Source organism: Garra rufa, chromosome 22 (assembly GCF_049309525.1).
Source record: "Garra rufa chromosome 22, GarRuf1.0, whole genome shotgun sequence".
NCBI lineage: Eukaryota > Metazoa > Chordata > Actinopteri > Cypriniformes > Cyprinidae > Garra > Garra rufa.
In genome coordinates this window covers 3,793,542-3,817,296 of record NC_133382.1, presented here as the reverse complement: position 1 = coordinate 3,817,296, position 23,755 = coordinate 3,793,542, and the positions used below count along the sequence as shown (strand labels likewise).

At 32.5% G+C, this 23,755-nt stretch overlaps 2 protein-coding genes across 3 annotated transcripts; one reads left to right on the top strand and one right to left on the bottom strand.

The window, feature by feature from the left end:
- Window positions 1-6,773: 6,773 nt before the first annotated feature.
- mettl9 (methyltransferase 9, His-X-His N1-histidine) lies at window positions 6,774-15,024 on the bottom strand. 2 transcript variants are annotated; one of them, XM_073828463.1, is made up of 6 exons: window positions 14,945-15,024; window positions 14,648-14,809; window positions 12,254-12,444; window positions 11,040-11,249; window positions 9,807-9,991; window positions 6,774-7,516 (listed from the first exon to the last, which is right to left on the bottom strand). In XM_073828463.1, exons 2-6 carry the CDS (start codon window positions 14,807-14,809, stop codon window positions 7,308-7,310), a joined length of 957 nt encoding a protein of 318 aa, XP_073684564.1. In that variant the 5' UTR covers window positions 14,945-15,024; the 3' UTR covers window positions 6,774-7,307. The 2 variants fall into 2 exon arrangements, with proteins under 2 accessions (XP_073684564.1, XP_073684563.1); XM_073828462.1 differs by lacking the exon at window positions 14,945-15,024 and having other exon boundaries at window positions 14,648-14,824.
- Window positions 15,025-17,268: 2,244 nt separating this feature from the next.
- Window positions 17,269-22,856, top strand: cdr2b (cerebellar degeneration-related protein 2b). The gene is made up of 5 exons (XM_073828741.1): window positions 17,269-17,537; window positions 17,989-18,101; window positions 19,629-19,777; window positions 19,859-20,014; window positions 21,821-22,856. Exons 1-5 carry the CDS (start codon window positions 17,459-17,461, stop codon window positions 22,491-22,493), a joined length of 1,170 nt encoding a protein of 389 aa, XP_073684842.1. The 5' UTR covers window positions 17,269-17,458; the 3' UTR covers window positions 22,494-22,856.
- Window positions 22,857-23,755: the final 899 nt, after the last annotated feature.

Sequence of the window (23,755 nt, the reverse complement as noted above, 5' to 3'; positions counted from 1 at the left end):
AGAGTCTGAACTTCCTAAATGCAGCATCAAAGGGCTCTAAATGATCACAGCCGAGGAAAGAAGGGTCTTATCTAGCAAAACGATGGGTTATTTTCTAAAAAAAAAAATTACAATTTATATCATTTTTAACATCAAATGCTCGTCTAATGTCTAGCTCGGCAAGACAAGCGTTTGAGATTAAAAAGTATACAAGTTGTAAATATTTTTAGAAAATAACTGATCGTTGTGCTGTTGTGTGTTTTTTTGAGGGAAACATTTCAGGATTTCTCTCCATATAGTGGACTTCTATGGTGCCTGTGAATTTGAACTTCCAAAATGTAGTTTAAAAGCAGCTTTAAAGGGCTCTAAAGCCCAGCAGAGGAAGCGAAACGATCAGTTATTTTCTTTAGAAAAATTACAATTTATACACTTTTTGACCTCAAATGCTCGTCTTGTCTAGCTCTGCCTGAACTCAGGTGTATTCCGGTTCAAGACAGTTAGGGTATGTCGAAAAACTCCCAACTCATTTTCTCCTCCAATATCAAAAGAAATTGTTAGTTTTTTTATATATAAAATAACAGATCATTTCGCTAGATAAGATCCTTCTTCCTCGGCTGGGATCGTTTAGAGCCCTTTGAAGCTGCATTTAAACTGCATTTTGGAAGATCAAACTCGGGGGCACCATAGAAGTCTATTATATGGAGAGAAATCCTGAAATGTTTTCCTCAAAAAACATAAGAAGAAAGAAAGACATGAACATCTTGGATGACAAGGGGGTGAGTACATTATCTATAAATTCTTGTTCTGAAAGTGAACTACTCCTTTAAGGGGAGACACTGCAGGAAAAATACTGTTTTTTCATGCACCTGTCAAGTTTGAGATTTTGGGCTTCTTGGTTTTTCATAAAGTGTTTTGTCAGACTAGTGGAAAGAAAACATCCAAAAGATACTGTTAAGTGTTTCTTTTATAGCACTTTATCTATTTGTCTCAATAGATTTCAATTACAATCCATATTTTTAAAGGCCGTTTTCTCAAAATGAGTTTTTCTCCTACACTGAGCCATAAATCTACACTTCAGTAGCACTTACACACAACAAACTTTACATTTTTATTCCTGTCTATATCCTGAAGAAAAGTAACCAATGACACGTGACAACAGCGGCATTTTTAATGAGGCTGTGTCGCTAAGCCCCGCCCATTGTGAATTTCTGCAGTGTCGATTTCTTTTCCTCTCGTTTTTTTTCTTTTCTGTTTCTATGAAGTTGTGGCCTGGGAACGAAGGGTGGGAAGTTTGCTGGATCCTGCTCACGAGGATCTGTGAAGTTTGGATTCCTGCTTTACAAACACACCTAAACCAACTGAAATGCTTACATACATAGCCAACATACATATGTGTGTGTTTATATATATATATATATGAATGTCAATATTGAAATTTTAATGTAGGAATGCGTATATATGTGTATAATTCGCATAAAATAAATAGTAATATATATATATATATATATATAATAAGTATAACTAAAAGTTAACGAAAAGTAAATTCTAACAGTTCCCTTAATGACTATAAATGCTTTTTTAAATAAATTACGATTTAATACATTTTACACTTGACATACATGTGAGTGTACACATATTAAGCATAATTTTCAAATGAATTTTAATTTTAATATTTATGTTAATAATTGATTATTAATATTATTGCATATGAATTATATTTTTGTATTAATTATAAATAATGTAGGCTATATGTATTTATGAATAATTTTTTTAAAATCTGTAAAAAATATATATATAATTGTAAAACTAAATAACTGAATTTAATATATTTTGTAAAGACTATAAATTAATTTCTATTATGTGTTATGTAGGAATTTGTAGAAATAGCCTAATTCATATTACATAAATAGTAAAATAACAAAAAATTAAACTAAAATTAAACAAATTTTCTAATAAATTACAATACATTTTTCTTAGTGTACACATAAGCACAATTTTCAAAAGAATTTTCTACAAAGTATTAATTTATAATTATATATATATTAGAAATTATTTATTTGTATTATATAAAATGTTTATGCATTATTTATAATGTTTATGTATTTCTGCATTATTTTTTTAAAACTATAAAAATTTAGAAAAGTTAAACTAAATAACTATTTAAATTTAAATTTGAAACAATGAATGTGTAGAGATACATTGTAATTCATAACAAAAAAGGTAAAATAATGAAAACAATTAAAATTAAAGCTGCGAGCAGCGATGAACGGGCCCTCGCACCCGGGCTCACCGCCGACCGGTGGCTTCAGGAAAACAGCAATCGGTGGGCAGTATGCTTTTAATACAGTAAATATAGCAAAAATATGTCATAAGTCATTTAAATGTGCCAAAATTGCTGCTGCCAGCTGGTGGCGCTATGCCTATAACTGATTATTGACATGTAGATGTGTTCAGGCCAGCACTATTATCAAACATATGAAGTTTGGTGCAGATTGACCTTGGTGTGTTTGAGTTAGTGAAATATATGAGATATCCTGCTGCCAACAGGTGGCGCTATGATAATATCTGAATATTGGTCTTTAGGTGTCTTCAGGCCAGGACTCTTACCAAACCTGTGAATTTTGTGGCAGATCAGACATTTTCAGGCTAAGTTATAACCACTTCTATGTCTATGCAGAAACATCAAACTTTGTCAGGCCACCACGGACATGCCCTTTAATGAAAACTCAAGATCTTCACAATTTAACATCTCTAAGGCCTCAAGATCAGACTGACCAAATATAATGTTGATTTAATTAAATGCAATCAATGCAAGGACTTCAGATAGATGCCAACTGTGAACCAGTATGCTACAAATAAGAACATGTAATTCATGATGATAGCAAAATGTTATTATTGCTTCCTTTATATCCACCACTTCTGCTTAAATGTCATTGTTACCTATCTGTACAATTTTTGTATAATATATTTTTGTATAAAATCAATTGTTGTCATAACTAAGAATCAATAAGGAAGACGGTGCCCAGTTGGCACATGCATTCACAGTAACCATCTGCTAGTTTGGATTTTAAGTTTACAGAATTGAAAGGGTTACACTTTAAAATCAACACACAGACACATACACACAAAATATAAAATGTTGCCATCCAGTTTCATTTGTTAAAATTAACTATATCAGTTAACATGACCAATAAATAAATAGCATTTATTAATGTTAATTAATATTAAGCTAAAAAAAGTATTCATATAAAGTTTATGTACTGTGAATTAACATGAACATGAACACAGTTCATGTGGGTGTACAGCAATACACAATAAAGTGCTCTATAAACGCTTCATTCTTTCAAAATATCTTTAAAAATCAAGTTGAGTATTTTAACGGGGTGATACATATATATAACTGATCTTAAAATTATGGTTTTCAGATGTTTTGAAGAGATAACAGTAACGTTTGTTTTGTTGTCAAAGTTTGTCTTAATTTTTTATTATTATGATTTTATATTCAATAAATAACACTATGTAAATATTGTCTATCAATGAAGATAAATTGATCATGCTAAAAAGTTGTATTTTTTAAAATCTTTTGCTATGTGACTGAATAGGACAAGTTCATGGTACAGTTAAGTAAAAAATAAATAAAAAACAACAACTGCAAAAAATGAACAATGAAAGACTTAGTGACCCTTTATATTTTCTCAAAATATCAGACTCTCAAAGATCAGACATATTTATGTAATTACACTACATACAGTATGTGCATTTTGTTCAAAGATGGTCTGTAGGATGGCTCTCTACTCTGTCACCCTCTCTGCCTCTCACCCCTCCCCCCTGCAATAATGAGCTTCTCTGTGCCTGACTGAACGCACACACATACTGTAGAGACATTCACCAGAGTGACAGCAGGTTTCTGAGTTCTTTTTTAAATTTTCTTTAATTCATAGAAGCTTGTATACATTTTTTATTTCCAGCACTTGCTCAGAATGATTAGATCTCTGTGTGAAAAAAGTTTTAAAGAGTTTGGATGCTGCACTTTAAAGATATAAAAATATTTTTTACTATATCTTTAAAAAATCACCACGTCCACACTGTTCAAGATATCCAAAATCCGGTCGCAATTTAACATCTTCAGAATATTCTCTTCATGTTAAAAAAGTTTGGTGTGAACAGCTGGTTGTTCTTAGAAGTAGTGTGCATTTGTTTACAGCCTGATTTTTCCAAAAATCCACATTCAAATCAAAATAGCCGGCTTCCTGTTGGTCTCAGCTAATGAGTTTGATTTAGAAAGTTGTCCAAATTGATGAGATTAATATATGTACAGAGTTTAGTGACTGTAGGAAAAACTAACCCCCCAACTTTTGTCAAAAGATGGCGCTATAGAGTGCCTGCTCCACGCCCATTTATGACCTTTTGCCAGTGTCTAACTATCATAAATATTGATGTGTGTGTTGAGTTTCATGAAATTCTAAGCATGTTAACTGCCTCGAAAAGACAGGAATCTAATTTTAAAGTTTGACATGTTGCCATGGCAACAGCATTCGATTTATCATCGACCCCTTTACATATTCTTATCGGCCGTGTTTTGACATGATTTTGATGAAGTTTAAAGAAAATCGAGTAAAATTAAGAGGCTGATATCAAAGCATTTTGAAAATGACACACTTCCTGCTGCCAGTTGGTGGCGCTATAACTTTGACTCATAATAGTCACATTTATGGAATCGGCATCATACAACGAACAAACTGGTGAAGTTTCATCAGAATCAGGCAATGTGGTCAACAGTTATTAGACACTTCCTGTTTCTCATTTCTCGCCATAACTTTGTCGCCTTGCCACGGCCAAACCGTTCGAGATATCAAAAATCTCCTCGCAATTTAGCGTCCCCAATGTCTTGAGATCATGCTGACCGAGTTTGGTGACAATCCCATGGAATTCCTGGGAGGAGTACGTTAAATTCCAGAGCATGCGCTTTTTAAACAGCCCTAAATATCTCACTTCCTGTTGCGTGGAGCCCATGACATAGAGTACAAAAGTTGTTTGGCTCAGTGAGATCTATATGTGTACCGAGTTTCATATCAATACATGCAAGTATGTGTGCGCAGTACATCAAGTTTTCAAACTGTGTTCCAGGGGGCGCTGTAGAGGCCCTGAACCACGCCCGGGTCCCAGCCTCTTTGGCGTCCTGATGGCCGCAGATTCCGACGTGTGTGCAAATTTTCAAGAGTTTTTGAGTATGTTAAGGCCCCCAAAAGTGCCCGGAAGGTTGAAAAAAAGAAAAAAAAAAAAAAAAAAAAAAAAAAAAAAAATAATAACCCTTAGAAGAACAATAGGGCCTTCGCCCTTTTGGGCTCGGGCCCTAATAACCCTTAGAAGAACAATAGGGCCTTCGCCCTTTTGGGCTCGGGCCCTAATAACCCTTAGAAGAACAATAGGGCCTTCGCCCTTTTGGGCTCGGGCCCTAATAAAAAACTAAACTTAAATTAAACAGTAAAATAAAACACATTTTTAAATAAATTACAATGTAATATTTCTGATGCCTTGCATATATGCGAGTGTACACATATTAAGCATAATTTTCAAATGAGTTTTCAACGAACTATTAATTCATAATTATTAATAATATTAATAATGAATTATTTATTTAAAATTTATTATAATATATAAATTATATTTATATGTATTAATTATAAATAATGTATATGTATATAGGAATTTATTTTTAAAATCTGTAAAAAATCAGAAAATAATTGTTAAACTAAATAAATTAAATATATTTTATAAAGAGAATAAATAAATCTATATTTATTATGTGAAACTCTTCAAATTTCAGTGTAGGAATGTGTAGAAAATAATACATTGCAATTAATATTAAATTGTAAAATAATGTAAACAAGTGTTTAACTAAAATTAAATAAAAAAACTAAACTAAATTAAAAATAAAAATTAAACATTTTCAAATACATTACAATTTAATAAACTTTTATTACACTTTGCATACATGTGAATTTTCAATTAATTATTAATTCATAATTATTAATAGTATTAATATGAATATGTATTAATAATTAAATATTTAATTAATATTTAATATATAAGTATGTATTAATTATAAATAATGTATATGCATTTCTGCATTTATTTTTAAAAATCTGTTAAAAAAAATCTGAAAATAATTGTTAAACTAAATAAATGAGAAAAAATAAAAAATAAAATTTATTTTATAAAGACTATAAATACATCTGTTTATTATTCAAATTTCAGTGTAGGAATGTGTAGACATACATTGCAATTAATATAAAATATACAGTAAATAAATTAAAACAAAATAAATATTAAAATTATGAAAACAATTGAAGTAAAATTAAATTAAAAACTAAACTTAAATCAAATTAAACAGTAAAATTAAACATTTTCAAATTAATTAAAAAGAACTGAATTTAATATATATTTTAAAGACCATAATTTTTCCTTTTTTTTTACTCCATTGTTTTTATGAAAATATTCTAGAGGGAAATTTTATCATTGGAGACCTGGATCAAGCCAAAAGCACATGAAATACTGACTTATTTAGCATTTTATCACTCAAAATAAATATAGAAAAATAAAAAGGTTCAAGAATTTATAATAGATTTTTATGAAAGCAGAATAACTTCTCTGGGAGAATGGCTTAATTTCAATTAGCTTTGTCTTTCATTGTAATATGTTGTCTTATTACATTATTAAATCTAAAAGTCCTGCTTACCTCATCCTCACATATGGACAATATTACATCACAAATGAAAGCCAAAACCAAATACTGAGAACAAATGTAGATTTACTGCAATGTAAACATAATCAAAGCCAAGGGGAATAATTGATTAACAACATTAAAGATCTACAAACATCCTGTAATTAATAATCACCTACAGTACATACAAGTACGTTGAGACACTTTTTGTATTGTGCACTTCATCATTTCACTTTAAAAACAATCTTACATTGGTCCTAAGATGTTTCAGTCAGGTCATTTCACACATAAGAAATTCACTACAAATGCAAAAACATAACGGGAGGCACATAATGAGGTTTAGAGTTTAATAGCTACCTCTATATTGACCAAACTAATATTTTCTATTAGATATGATACTTTAATTTTTATACCCCAGCAGAGAACACCTCGCACCAGCCGCACTACATCTGTAGTACATTTACAGTACAGTCCTTTTGTTGCAATAGGATATGATCGTTTCTCAAAGATTCATTTTCCTGAGATGTAACAGACGAGAAACGCAATTTATCTTAAACGAAGCCCTTTCATTTTTGTCTAAAATGACGGGTTTTTGAAGAAAGGTTCAATCCTGAGGTTTTAGCACAAAGACGGCGTCATCCAGCACGTAGTAGTCCTTGTACATGTCTCCTTCACACAGATAGGGCAGACGCGTCACGGCCTCCACCTCCAACCCCACCTTCTGGAACACTTCTGTGCTCAGGTGTGTCACCTGCTCCTCCCACGTCTTGCCCGATACCTTTATGTGCTCCTTGGGTCGCACCCAGGTTCCTCCTTAAAATAACAATAGGGTAAGTAAGTAATAACGGACAGTTAGCAGCTCATCAAAGTAAATTTACTAATTAAACCTGAAATAAGAGTGTCAGCTACAAAGACAGAGGAAGATCATTTACTAATCTAGTTTAAAATACATGGCTTTACATAAATGGAATTTTTGGAAATTATGCAATTTTAAAAAATGTATTATTAAATATATATTTTTCTTACACACACACACACACATACACAAATATATATTTTTAAGTTAAGCTAAGCACTTTTTTTCAAGGTGCCTTTTTTTTTTAAAAATATCATGCATTATTGTATAAATTAATGATATCAAAATTGTTTGTTTATATATATAAAAATGTAAAAAAAAAATTAATTTAATAAAAAAGTAAATATTTTTACATTAAATTAAATTACAACAGACAAAAAAAATGTGTATTAATTTGGCAACACAATAAATAAACAAATATAATAATTAAAAAAAATTTAACGTAAAAAAAAAAGAAAAATACTTTTAGATTAAATGTGAATAAATTACAGCAGACATAAAAAAAAAAAAAAGTGTGTTGTTGACCTGGCAACACAATAAATAAATAGATATTTAAAAATTTATTTTTGAAAAAAAAAAAAAAAAAAAAAAAAAAAAAAATAATAATAATAATAAATAATATTTTAAAAATATTTTTTTACATTAAATTGAAAACATTACAATATACAAAAATACTGGTGTTTTTAACCTGCCAACACAAATAAATAAACAGAAATTTAATAATAAAAAAATTAAGCGTACAAAAATTTAATGCATTTTTAAAAAACAGAAAGAAATATTTTTACATTAAATGTGAATAAATTACAATAGACCAAATAAAATTGTGTGTTGTTAATCTGTTAATACAATCAATCAAAAAAAAATTTAAGTTAAGCTAAGCACTTTTTTTAGGGTACCTTTTTTAAACAAATATCATGCATTACTGCATAAATTAATGATATCAAATATAAAAAATATATAACGTAAACCAAAAATAAAATGTTTTTAAAAAAAGAAAGAAATATTTGTACATTAAACGTGAACAAATTACAATAGACAAAAAAAGTGTGTGTTGTTAATCTGGCTAAACAAATAAATAAACTGAAATTTAATAAAAAAAAAACATTTACTGTAAAAAAAATTCAAATGTATTAAAAAAGAAAGAAATATTTTTTACATTAAATGTGAATAAATTTAATAGACAAAAATTGTGTTGTTAATCTGGCAACACAATAAATAAATAAAAACTGAAATTAAATAATGAATTCAAATGTATTAAAAGAAAAAAGAAATAAATATTTTTACATTAAATGTGAACAAATTACAATAGACAAAAAAAATGAATCTGGCAACACAATAAATAAATAAAAACTGAAATTTAATAATAAAAAAAATGTGTGTTGTTGACCTGGCAACACAATAAATAAACCGAGATTTAATAATACAAAATTTTAAAAGTTAAAAAATAATAATTAATTTTACTTTAATTAAATGTGAAAAATTACAATAGACAAAAAAGTCTATTGTTAACCTGGCAACACAATAAATGAATAAACAGAAACTCAATAAAAAATTTAAATGTGAAAAAAAATTTAATAACAACAATAATAATAATAATAATAATAATATTTAAAAAACTAAAGAAATTATTTTTTGTTTTCTTAATAAAATGTTGATGTAAAAAAAATAATAATAAATAAATGTATTTTTAAAAAACAGAAAGAAATATTTTTACATTACATGTGAATAAATTACAATAGACCAAAAAAAAAATAGTGTGTTGTTAATCTGGCAACACAATCAATCAATCAATCAATCAAAAATAAATAATACATTAAAATTCTTAGAAAAATATAAAGTGCATTTAAATTTTTTTTTTTAACATTAAATATGTATAAATTACAATATACAAAAAAATAGTGTGTTAACCTGGCAACACAAATAAATAAACAGAAATGTAAATTAAAAAAAATGAATAAATATTTTTACATTAATTGTGAATAAATTATAATAGAAAAAAAAAATTGTGTGATGTTAAACTGTAATGACACAATAAATAATCATACATTTATGAATAAAAAATGTTAAATAAAAAAAACTGTTTTTTTTGTTGTTTTTTTTTCTCAATAGCAAGTTGACTAAATCTGGTGTACTTCCTTTAAGGTTATGAGATTGCATCTTTGCAAGTGTGTTATAAAATATTATAAAGCAACTACCAGCAGACACTCATGAATTGCTCAGTAGTTGTGGTTACAGCGATCATCTTACCGGTTTCTACATACGGCTGAAACGGCAGGACAACGGCTAAAATGAGCCGCCCAGTGAGCGGCACCAGCGACCTCTTGATGTCCTGCAAGAGTTGAAGCGGCTCGTCGCAGCGGTCCAACAAATTCAGACAGCTGATCAGATCATACTGGAAGCCCGTTCTGTGCCACTCATCGATTCCCAACAAGCTGGAGATACAAAGTCAAGCACAAACTCACTTTCACCACTTTCAAAATGCACGGATAACCAGGGCTCTATGCTTACCTTTCTTGTGAGGAGCAGTGCTCCTAACTTAAATTTAGGAGCACAGTCAAAATTTCAGGAGCACATTCTAAACAATAATCAAAAAATCTGATTAAAAAAAAATATTTGACTCCTTGAAGTAATGGGTGAATTCTGCTTACAGGGGAATTTTGTTTTTACCTTTTCATGTTTAATGAGGCTCAGAGGTGCCATGAGTGCAATCAAATTCATGTTGAGATTAATGTTTTAAACACAATTTTGAATACAGTAATATAAACAATTTAAATAACAGAAAAGATCTGCCAGCAGGTGGCGGCAACACACTGATTTATACATTTAATTACTGAATCATATCATTGATTTGACTCGTTCGAACAGCTGATTCATTCAGGAATAAAGCAAGTGACTGTCTTTATGAAATTAAATCTAGATTCGTTTAAAAACGCACGTTCATTCATAAACAAAACAAACGCTGTGTTTGAATGGAGATGAGCAGCGGCTCAGGTGTGACTTGTTTCAGACTACTTTTGATGATGAAACAGAGCAAATCAAGCAAAAGTGTTTTAGTTAGACAACGTAAGTCACTTAATAATAACTTTTTGTTTATTTAACTGATGTTTTAAATCAATATCATATTTACAAACTCCCTTAAAAGTTATTAAGTTGTCACTCATCTTGGTCTGCAATATCACAAAGCTCTATTATAATCAACGCAGCTCTCTACACTGCACAATCAATCTCTTATTTACACTCTCTCTACACTTTATTTATGAAAGGACTGGTGAGATATGTCTGTGATACATTACTCAACGTTGCAAAAACATGTAGAAACCTTTGAAACTCCCCTGAGAGCAAATACAATAAATATTAAATATTATTTCACAGTCGCACGCAGTAATTTTTAGTCACAAATGTGAGTGAAATGGTTGCACTGTAGAGCCCTGGGATAACATGCAGGTTATTGCCTTTTACAAATGCAGGAGGTGTACACACCTGTAATTCTTTTTTTGTAGATGCCATTTCATCGGCGTGGACACTTCAGTGGCAAACACCTGATGAAAATGACAACCCATCACTTCAGTCACGCCTCCATCGCCGGCTCCCAGATCCAGCATCCGCTGTCCTTTCCATTCAGGCCCGATCCGAAGAAGACGGTGAAACTGGTCCTTCGAAAACACAAACATGGAGCCACGGCCTAGAAAGCTGTGGACAAACAGGACATGATGACATGAGCAAGCGTTAAAGGGATAGTTCACCCAAAAATGAAAATTTGATGTTTATCTGCTTAACCCCAGGGCATCCAAGATGCAGGTGACTTTGTTTCTTCAGCAGAACACAAATGAAGATTTTCAACGAAAACCGGTGCAGTCTGCCAGCCAAATAATGGCAGTGGATGGGCACCAAACCTTTAAAAGTAAACAAAAACATGCACAGACAAATCCAAATTACACCCTGCGACTCGTGACGATACATTAATGTCCTAAGACACGAAACGATCGGTTTTTGTGAGAAACTGAAGAGTATTTATATCATTTTTTTACCTTTGATACACAGCAATGTCCATCTGTCCTGAGCACGAGCTCATCATCCGGATTGTTACAAAGTCCCGGATGAGTTTGTGCAAGCAAACATAATCTTTTAGCTTTAAATCGGTTTGAACAATCAGGATAAGCGCAAGTAATTCCCATTTTGAATAGCTGTTATACCCACAATCTCGGTGCACTGTGTAAACAATGAGGGTTGTATTCACCCGACAGATCGCTTACGGCGTTTGCGTATTCTACTTCAGAGCGCGTTCACATGTAACAATCCGGATGATAAACTCGTGCTCAGGACAGATGGACGTGGCTGTGTATCAAAGGTAAAAAAAAAAATGATATAAACACTGTTCAGTTTCTTGCAAAAACCGACAGTTTCGTGTCTTAGGACATCAGTGTATCGTCACGAGCCGCAGGGTGTAATTTGGATTTGTCTGTGCATGTTTTGTTTTACTTTTAAAGGTTTGGTGTCCATCCTCATCCATTATTTGTCTGGCAGACTGCACCGGTTTTCATTAAAAATCTTCGTTTGTGTTCTGCTGAGGAAACAAAGTCACCTACATCTTGGATGCCCTGGGGGTAAGCAGATACACATCAAATTTTCATTTTTGGGTGAACTATCCCTTTAATCAAAACAAGCGCTGAAGAGAGAGAATCAGGGGTGGTTACCCGTTGATGGAGGTTCGGGACACGAGGGGGCTGAAGATGGTGGAGAAGAACGAGTGGTAGAGCTGCGTAAAAAGCCAGCTGGATTTCTCCATGCTTTTTCGAAGAAAAGCCTCTGTCTCTTCATCCAGATGACTCTGAACGAACTGAGCGCGTACCTGCTCTCCGAGCATGTCTGGACAGCAGTGGTACCACTGAAAACGGATTCATATAACAACAGCTAGTTAAAGGAGAAGTTCACTTTCAGAACAAAAATGTACAGATCATTTACTCACTCCCTTGTCATCCAAGATGTTAATTTCTTTCTTTCTTATGTTTTTTTGAGGGAAACATTTCAGGATTTCTCTCCATATAGTGGACTTCTATGGTGCCTGTGAATTTGAACTTCCAAAATGTAGTTTAAATGCAGCTTTAAAGGGCTCTAAAGCCCAGCAGAGGAAGCGAAACGATCGGTTATTTTCTTTAGAAAAATTACAATTTATACACTTTTTGACCTCAAATGCTCATCTTGTCTAGCTCTGCCTGAACTCAGGTGTATTCCGGTTCAAGACAGTTAGGGTATGTCGAAAAACTCCCAACTCATTTTCTCCTCCAAATTCAAAATATTTTTTTTTTATTTTTTTATAAAAGAACAGATAATTTCACTAGATAAGGGGATCGTTTAGATCCTTTTGAAGCTGCTTTTAAGCTGCATTTTGGAAGTTCAAACTCGGGGGCACCATAGAAGTCCATTATATGGAGAACATTTCAGAAATGTTTTCCTCAAGAAACATAATTTTTTTAAGGACTGAAGAAAGAAAGACATCAACATCTTGGAAGTGAATTAATCCTTTAAAGGGATTGTTCACCCCAAAATGAAAATTACCCCATGATTTACTCACCGTCAACACGTCCTAGTTGTATATGACTTTCTTCCTTTAGACGAATACAATCAGAGTTATATTTTAAAAATGTCCTGGCTCTAATAATAATGGCAGTGATTGGCTGTTGAGATTTTGAAGTCCAATAAAGTGCATCTATCTATCTATGCTGTTCTTCAGAAAAATACTTCAGGTCCCATAAAGTCTGTGGTTTTTCAGCCTTTTTGCAAATTTGAACTCTTTCCAACAATGACTGTATGATTTTGAGATCCATCTTTTCACACTGAGGACAACTGAGGGACTCATATGCAACTATTACAGAAGGTTCAAACACTCACTGATGCTCCAGAAGGAAACACGAATCATTAAGCCATTAAACCATAAGAGCCAGGGCTGAAACTTTTGAAAAGAATGAAAGCGTGTACATTTTTCTTATTTTGCCTAAATATTATATATATTTTTGTATTTAGTACTGCCCTTTAGAAGCTACAGAAGATACTTACAAGTTTCCCAGAAGACAAAATAAGTTATATTTACACTGATCTTTAAATTCAAAAGTTTTCACCCCTGGCTCTTAATCATTCATGTTTCCTTCTGGAGCATCAGTGAGTGTTTGAACCTTCTGTAATAGTTGTAAATGAGTCCCGCAGTTGTCCTCAGTGTGAAAATTTGGATCTCAAAATCATACAGTCAGTTGGAAAAGGTTCAAATACACAAAAATGCTGGAAAACCAAAGGATTTATGGGACCTGAAGGATTTTTCTGAAGAACAGCAGGCAGTTTAACTATTCAGGACAAACAAGGGATTCATGAACAACTATCACTAAACAAAAAAAAAAAAAAAACACAGCTGTGGATCATTCAGGTTACAACACAGTATTAAATATCAAGCGTATGTAAACGTTTGAACAGGGTCATTTTTAATAATTCAACTAATATTTTCTCTTGTGGGCTATACATGTGAAATATCTTATTCAGGTCAGTACTAAATAAAAAAAATAACATGCATTTTGTATGATTCTCTTTTTTTTTAAATATAAAAATAATAATTAACATTTGGCAGATTCTGCAAGGTCTATGTAAACTTTTGACTCCAACTGTATCATCATATTTACATGTTTTTCCACTGAACTTCAAGAAATACCATGATGTTACCATGATAAATGTATATTAACATCATATCATGTCCAAAAACATGGCATTTAATGGTGTAAATGTAGTCAAAATAGTTTCAATGCTACTTCTTGTTAGTGTAACTGCACAAATAGCAATACCAAAGTACCAAAAACGATCGTGATATTTTGAACAATGGTGTTTTCACATACACTACAGTACTAAGAATCATATATTAATGCAGTATAGTATTTTCAAGGTAAATGTTTGAACATACTGCATTACGATTATACAAAAAAAAAAACATAGTTTATACATAATTTCCTGTTCAAAGGCATAATGTTAGAAATTTGCGACAATGTAAAACTCTAAACAGCTACCAAGTCAACTCAGTCAAATGCCAGGAAGCATCAGTCATCACTCACCTTCAGGGCTTCTTGTCCAGTTGTGTCAGTTTCGGTCACCATATTCGTGAACAAAGCTCGAGCCAGCGGACTTCGAACATACTTTCCAGTCCACATCCTTCTCATCGACAGCAGAAAAAACACGTAAAACAGCAGCCAAGCGACGAAGACCAGCGTCCTCATCTGTGGATGACACATAGTGACAGACAGACAAACAGAAAGACAGAGTGACTGAAACGAGCGATACAAGCCGGTTAGATACTAGTCAAGAAATATGATACCAGGAGGACCCCAAATACAACAAACAAACTAACTAACCTGAAGGTGTGGTGCTGTTTACACATCTTTACTTTATCATGCATAATCGGACCGGCAAACACATTCGGCACAAAACACCTTCGGAAAAAAAAAAAAGTTCGCTTCCTGATTGTGTTACACTTAAAAGAGCCCGACAAACCACGTGACCGGTCATATCCGACGCTACCACCAGTGTCCTTAAAGGAGTAGTTCACTTTCAGAGCAAGAATTTACAAATAATGTAGTCACCCCCTTGTCATCCAAGATGTTCATGTCTTTCTTTCTTCAGTCGTAAGGAAATTATGTTTTTTGAGGAAAACCTTTCGGGATTTCTCTCCATATAATGGATTTCTATGGTGCCCCTGAGTTTGAACTTCCAAAATGAGGTTTAAATGCAGCTTTAAAGGGCTCTAAATGATCCCAGATGAAGAAGAAGAGTCTTAGCAAAACGATATACTTTTTAATCTCAAATGCACATCTTGCCGAGCTAGACATTAGACAAGACAAGCATTTGAGGTTAAAAAATATACAAAATGTAATTTTTTTTTAGAAAATAACCATCGTTTCGCTAGATAAGACACTTTTTTTCCTCGGCTGTGCTCGTTTAGAGCCCTTTTGAAGCTGCATTTTGTAAATTCAAACTGAGGGGCACCATAGAAGTCCATTATATGGAGAGAAATCCTGAAATGTTTCCTTACGACTGAAGAAGGAAAGACATGAATATCTTGGATGACAAGGGTGTGAATACATTATCTGTACATTTTTGTTCTGAAAGTGAACTTCTCCTTTAAGGAAGAGAAATATACTGGGAAAATGTACTGGATATGAATATGAATTGTCAGGGATTTATTGCATATGGATGCATTTAGTACAGTTTTTATTGTTTTATATGCACTGTAATGTTTGAAGCATGATATGGACAATTTATAAGCCTTCTTAATTAACTTGTGAGGATATTTTACTAGTTTACTGTACATACACGCAAATACAGACACACATTCCTGCTACTTAGTGTTCAATAATGTTACCCAATTTTATTCCTGTTACTAAATTATAATTTTAAGTTAAACCACTTTTTTATTTATTTATTTCTGTTTGGTCCCTCATTTCTCCTACTGTTTAATAAATTACACTGTATTACAAAATGGCTTTTTTGTTTTTTAGAAAAATACACCTTGCGTGTATATTAAATAGTGTTTATTTTTTTTCATTTTTGGTCACAAATATTAATTATTTAAACATGCACCCCATCAAAAGAAAAAAAAAAGATTCTTGAGGGGTGAAACCTGAGGGTAAAGAAATGTGTTGTTTTTAAACATATTTTTTAAAAGATGAAATTACTGTGAAAAACATCCAAAAAATTTAATAAAATAAAAAAATTCATAAAATAATATTTCATAAAATAAAAAAAAATATTTAGTGTTGGAAAAAAAAATTTAGTGCTGGGAAACGATTAATCGTAATTGATCATATGCAAAATAAAAGTTTTTGTGTACATAATATATGTGTGTGTACTGTGTATATTTATTATGTATATATATATAAATACACACATGCATGTATATATTTAAGAAAAATATGTTATGCTTATATATTCAACATATTTATATATTATATGAATATAAATATATACATGGACATATTTTCAAAATATACTGTATGTGTGTGTCTTTAAATATACATAATAAATAAACACAGTACACACACATATATTATATATACAAAAACTTTTAATTTGGATGCGATTAATTGAAATTAATCATTGCACTATAAAATTTAATCAATATTTTAATGAATTATTTTTTTTTTTTAATAATTGTATTAATTAAATCAATTAATACAATCAATAAGTAATAAATAAAATACACTTAATTAATAAATAAATAAACTTGTCATATAAGAATAAAATGTAATATCAATAGAAACAGATGCATATTACAGAAGCAGAATTCTTCCGTTCTAGAACTATGTAATTATTCGTAAACAAACACTGTAAACCACCTAATAGCTAAAAGATCATCATTATCAGGATGCTCTAGCTACCAACAGTTCGACTAAAGTATACAAAATAATAAAGGCAATTGTATTATTACATATTTATCCAATTTCTATCTGAACTATACCCCACTCAGCTATATGTGTGCCATGTATAATTTTTAAGCAAGCTAAAGTAGTTCAAATATAGCGTACAGAAAAAAAAGATCTACAGGGATTGTATGCAGGTTACACTGTACACTGCGCGCACCTGCAGATAACCAGGCGCGTTCATAAATCACGGCGTCATTCAGTCAGTACAGAGTGCGCGCGCCACGTTGAGTTCCACCTCCTCGTGCGCGCGCGGCTGAGAAGACAAGAACACACAGTCCAGGTTTAGGTTATTATGCGGAGACGTTCGTTATACACACACGCTACGTCTTAGTGAAATATTTTTAAACAATTAATCAAAAGAAAAAATAAATAAATAAAAATTTGCTAACAGATTAAGTACATTCTTTTTTTCGAAAGTCCTCAGGTGTTCTTCTCGACTGACTGAAGATGCTCACAGACATCACAGAAGGAGAATTTGATATCAAAGAGGAAGAACCATGGTACGATCATCAAGATCTGGAACACGGTGAGTTATTCTTTATCTGACGTACTTTATATGTCCAAGTTTGTACTTTTTTTTTAATGAAAATATGATAGACGAACTCTATTTTGTTCAATGAATGTAATTTCGTTCAAGAAAACACCGGTGTTGTTGGTGAAAGGAAATGTGTTGTGTGTGCTTTTACTCTTCACCACATCCTGACAGGATGATGACATGAAAGTCTGTCCGATATTGCATGAAAAAGCTTTGTAATGAAGTTTAACTGATGCCATAAACAGACTGGTTATCAGAGTCGTGAAGTAAAAAGAGAAGTAACTAAACACGCCTAGTGACAGATAACCTGATGTCCAAATGATTGCAACATTAAAAAGGGTTGCAAATACTGATATGCCAAAATAAACAATTGTAAATTATAATGGCTTCAATGCACTTGTTCAGTTTTTGTTGCTCATTAGATGTTCTTCTCCTCATTTAGATCTTCATTTGGCTGCCGAATTGGGTAAAAATTTATTGGAGCAGAACAGAGACTTAGAAGAAACTCTCCAACAAATGTACATCACCAACCAGGAACAGATACAGGAGATAGAGGTACTGCCATCATCTATCTACAAGTCGAAGTCAAAAGTTTACATACACCTTGGTGAATCTGCAAATTGTTCATTGTTTTACCAAAATGAAAGGGATCATACAAACTGATCCCTGAATAAGATATTTCACATAAAAGATGTTTACACATTTTTTTTTTAGTTGTTCATGAGTCCCTTGTTTGTCCTGAGCCAGTAAACTGTCTGCTGTTTTTCAGAAAAATCTTCATGTCCCACAAATTATTTGGTTTTCCAGCGTTTTTGTGTATTTGAACCCTTTCCAACAATGACTGTATGATTTTGAGATCCATCTTTTAACACTGAGAACAATTGAGGGACTTCTATGCAACTATTACAGAAGATTTAAACGCTCACTGATGCTCCAGAAGGGAAAAAAATGCATGAAGAGCTCAGGGGTGAAAACTTTTGAAATTTTAAGATCAGGGTAAATTTAATTGATTTTATCTTATGGGAAAAATGTACATATCTTCTGTAGCTTCTAAAGGTTAGAACTAAATGGGGAAAAAAAGATATTCAGGCAAAATAAGAAAAATGTACACATCTTCATTCTGTTCAAAAGTTTTCACCCCACGGCTCTTAATGCATTGTTTTTCCTTTTGAAGCGTCAGTGAGCGTTTGAAACTTCGGTAATAGTTGCATATGAGTCCCTCAGTTGTCTTCAGTGTGAACAGATGCATCTCAATACCATACAATCATTGATGGAAAGGGTTCAAATACACAAAAATGCTGAAAAACCAAAGAATCAGTGGGACCTAAAGGGCTTTTCCGAAGAACAGCAAGCAGTTCAGGACAAACAAGGGACTCATGAACAACTATCACTAAACAAAAAGAAATCAGACTTTTGAACAGGGTCATTTTTATAAATTCAACTATTATTTTTTTCTTGTGGACTATATGTAAACATCAATGTGAAATATCTTATTCAGGTCAGTACTAAATGAAAAAATAACATGCATTCTGTATGATCCCCTTAATTTGGTAAAATAACATTTTACAGATTCTAAAAGTTGTCTGTAAACTTTTGACTTCAGCTGTATCTAACTTCAAACCCTCACAGAAAACCATTATTTTATTGCCATGATTCTTTGAATTGTTCCTCCATCTACATTCTCTGTATTATCAGCAGATTTTATGGCTGTATAAATCTTTGTTTTTTCCATGCAGTGATAGACCTTTTTAAAATACAGTACAATAATCTAGATGTATTGTATGTACAGGCCATAAATAGAGAATGTATTGCCTAATATTTTAGATATTGTGCCAGATTTTCACTTAGAGTCAATATTTGCAAAGCACAACTGACAGCCATTAGCGCTGCCATAATGGTTATATTATTTAAATGAACTAAACTATAGCTTTAACTTGACTCAGGCTTCTCATAAAAGGCAATAAAACATGTATATCTTAGATTTACATGTTGCTAAGCTAAGAGGAAAAGCCTTAAAATTTTTCCTTATGGGTATCTGTACTGGTTAGATTTCAGTCTGATGTTTTTTTCTCTTTTGTTCAGTATCTTTCTAAACAGGTGGATATGCTGAGGTCGGTGAACGATCAGCATGCTAAAGTCTATGAGCAGCTGGATTCATCCGCACAAGAACTGGATCTGAAAAATCAAAGACTGGTGCTGGAGAACAAAGCGGCTCAGATGAAGATCGAAGGGTAAGACTACAGAAATGATTGTAAATGAATGCATCAAGCTGAGGATGAAATGCTTTAAATGTCTTTTTTTTTTGATGGCAGGCTCACAGAGACAATAGGAGGACTGCAGACTCAGGTGGAGGAGCTCCAGAGAGACATGCAGAAGCTGAAGCTACTTTCTGCTGAACAGAACCGGTCCGGTGATGGTGATAGTGTTCAGGGTCTCACATGCTGCAAAGAGAACTGTCAGTTACACAGGTAGGTTTTTGCAATACATTTTTGTGCATTTCAGTCCCTCACTGTGTTTTGTCCTTCAGTAGGTCAGGTAGGTGAAACTAGTGGCCTTTAAATGGTCACGGTCAAGTGGATTAGTAAAGGAACGAATTAGCTTCTTCTCATTCTTAAGTTTCAGGCTTAGCAGAACTTCCTTCCTGCACATTTATATTCTTGCCAGCCTCTTAATCTACTGGAGGTGACTTGGACAGGGTTGAATGACGCAAGAAAAGGAAAATATGTGTCATATTGTGTTACATGTACTCGAAGAAAATTAGTCACAGTTTTCACATTTGCAGTGTTATTTGTCACAATTCTGACTTCTCACAATTACAACTTTATTTCTTACATTGCACACTTTATATCTCAGAACTGTGACTATATTTCTTATAATAGTAGTTTTATACTGCAGCTTTATATCTAACAATTGTGACTTTGTTTGGAACTGTGAGTTTATATCTAACAATCACCACCTCATTGTTCGTAATTCTGACTTTATATCTGACAATTGTGACTTTATTGTTTATTTCTTGCAATTGCAAATTTTATATCTCAGAACTGTGACTATATTTCTTATAATAGTAATGTTATAGTGTAGCTTTATATCTAACAATTGTGACTTCATTGTTTGTTACTTTGACTTTATTGCTAGCAATTGCAACTTAATTTTTTGCAATTTTATCCACATATTATATATATATATCTTTTTTTGCTACTATTTCTAACAATTGCAACTTAATTTGCGACTTTATATCTAACAATTGTGACTTCACTGTTTGTAATTGCCTCTTCGTTGTTCAGAATTGCAACATTATATTGAACAATTGCACATTCATTGTTGGCGAAAAAATGTGACTTCATTATTTGTTATTTATCATTATTTGTAATTGCCATTTTATATCTAACAATTGTGGCTGTATTGTTTGTATTTTGCAACTTCAATGTTTGTATTCTGACTTTATATCAAACAATCGCAACTTTATCGTTTGTAACTGTGGCTTTATATCTAACAATTGCGACTTCATCATTTGTAATTGTGACTTTATATCTAACAACTGGGAATTATATTTTTGTACCTGCAATTTAAAATCTAACAGTTGTGACTTTAATCGGTTGCAATTGCTACTTTATATCTATCAATTGCAGCTTCATCATTTGTATTTGCGACCTCATTGATTGTAATTGTGACTTTATATCTAACAATTGTGACTTATTTTTCGTAATTGCAACTTTATATGTAACAACTGCAACTTTATTTTGTACAATTTTGACTTCATCATTTGTAATTGTGACTATATCTAACAATTGCGACTTCATTTTTCAGAATTGTGACTTTATGTCTAACAATTGTGACTTCATCGTTTGTTATTGTGACTATATCTAACAATAGCGACTTTATTGTTTGTAATTATGGCATTATATCTAAAAATTGCAACTTTATTGTTCACAATTATGTATGTATTTCTCAGAATTGAGGCTTTAACAGTTGTAACTACATTTTCTTTTATAATTCTGACTATATCTAATAACTAGCTACACACATAACTTTATATCAAAACATATTTTAAGTCGAAAATAGTCAAAATAGGCTGCAAACTACAGTTTACTCTGACTTCAAAGTCTCTTTTGGTTGATCTCAGAAACATTTTACTGAATATTTTGGCCTATACAACTTCAGATTTCAGTCAAATCTACTCTATTGTTGTTTTTAACATGATTTATACCATTAGGTTTCTCAGATATTTTGATCTTCTTTTGATTTGATTTGTAACCACGCTGCATGTATTTCAGGTACATTTCCCCTGAGCGCTCTATTTCCACCAGCCGCTCGTCTCTGAAGAGTGAGGAACAGGATGAGTGCTGGGAGCTCCAGCGCTCGGTTGATTCCCTCCAGACGCAGCTAAGCACAGAGCGCGCTCAGAGAGAGGCGGCCGAGCAGGAAGCTGATGCTCTTGCGCATGAACTCAGCCAGCTGGAGCCCAAAGCGACGCTGCTGGGAGTCTACAAGGAGCGCCTGGCAGAAATGGAGGCTGAAGCTCAGGAGCTCCGCCTGCTTTTGCACTCGAGCAAAGACAATGTGTTCCTCCCATTGGTTGTTGAAGTGGGCGGGGCCGGACACAGGGGGCGGAGCCTGCAGCGCTGCAGCAGCGAGAGGCAGTTGCTTGGTAACGAGCAGCCCGAAGTGAAGCATCATGGTATCTCGCTGCTAAATGAGGTGGATGCTCAATACACCGCCCTGAAGGAGAAATACGACACGCTGCTGCGCCGCTGCCAGGACGGGATGTTGCCAGAAAACCTGCCCAAAAAAACTGGCCAAACGCACACACACCCGCAGGATGTAAACACACACAACAATTCCCAGCAGCCTGAGTATAAAGCCCTGTTTCAGCAGATTTTCACCTTTATCCAAAAAAGCAAAAAGGACCTTAAGGAGAACAGGAGCAAGCCAGGTCAGCCTGAATGAGGGACTGATCTGCATCTATAGTATGAAGAACTAGTATAAAGACCGTAAAGATATGATACCACGCATTTACGCCAGGTTGCCACTTTTATTATCTGTTTAGTGTATTATAAAGGAATTTTTGTAAATATTTCTAAATGTCACTGTAAAACAAAAGCTGTAAACATCCTGTAACTGATTTGTGATGAAAATCTTTGTGTATTTATATTGAGGTGAATCTCACAAAAAAAAAAAAAAAAAAAATCAGGTTATATTTTAATCAGTAGAAGAAAAAAAATATTACAATAACATATATCAAACTATTTAAAAGAACATTATTTAATGATCTGAGAAAAATAATAAAATACAATATTTGGGGTCTGTAAAGGTTGTTGTTATATTGTAATGTGTGCAGATGTGTCCAGAAACAATTAAAACAATTACTGTAAATTAAAGGCTAAACATTAGATGAACACAGATAGATGTTTAACTATTTAAATAAGTCATTTACTTGTCATTACAGTGATGTGGAAGAGTGAAATCTGCTTATTTGCCATGAAAATAATGAAATGCAGTACTCATAATAATGAAAGTCTTTATTTCTGAATACTGAGATTTAATATACTATATTTACTATATATTTGTGAAATGAAGCCTAGAATGTTTTAGTCGTAACTGATCTGTCCATTTGAGCCTGCTAAAGGAAATTCAGTATCTTAAAGATGTCAAACTGTTACTTGAAGAATATTTTATTAGCACATGAACTTTGTGACACAAGTACAGTAGTTAATGTGTTTCATTCTTCACCTTGTTGTCAGGTCATGTTAGTACCGTTCATTCATATCTCCCTTACAGGTACAGGTGGGGTCAAAAGTTTACACCCCCTTTCAGAATCTGCAAAATGTTAATTATTTGACCAAAATAAGGGCGATCATACAAAATGCATGTTATTGTTTATTTAGTACAAAATCATACAGTCATTGTTGGAAAGGGTTCAAACACACAAAAATGCTGGAAAACCTAAGAATATGTGGGACCTGAAGGATTTTTCTGAAGAACAGCAGGCAGTTTAACTGTTCAGGACAAACAAGGGACTCTATCACTAAATAAAAAAAACACAGCTGTGGATCATTCGGGTAACAACACAGTATTAAGAATCAAATGTATGTAAACTTTTGAACAGGGTCATTTTTATAAATTCAACTATTTTCTCTTGTGACTATATGTGAAATATCTTATTCAGGTCAGTACTAAATAAAAAATAACAGGCATTTTGTACAACTCCT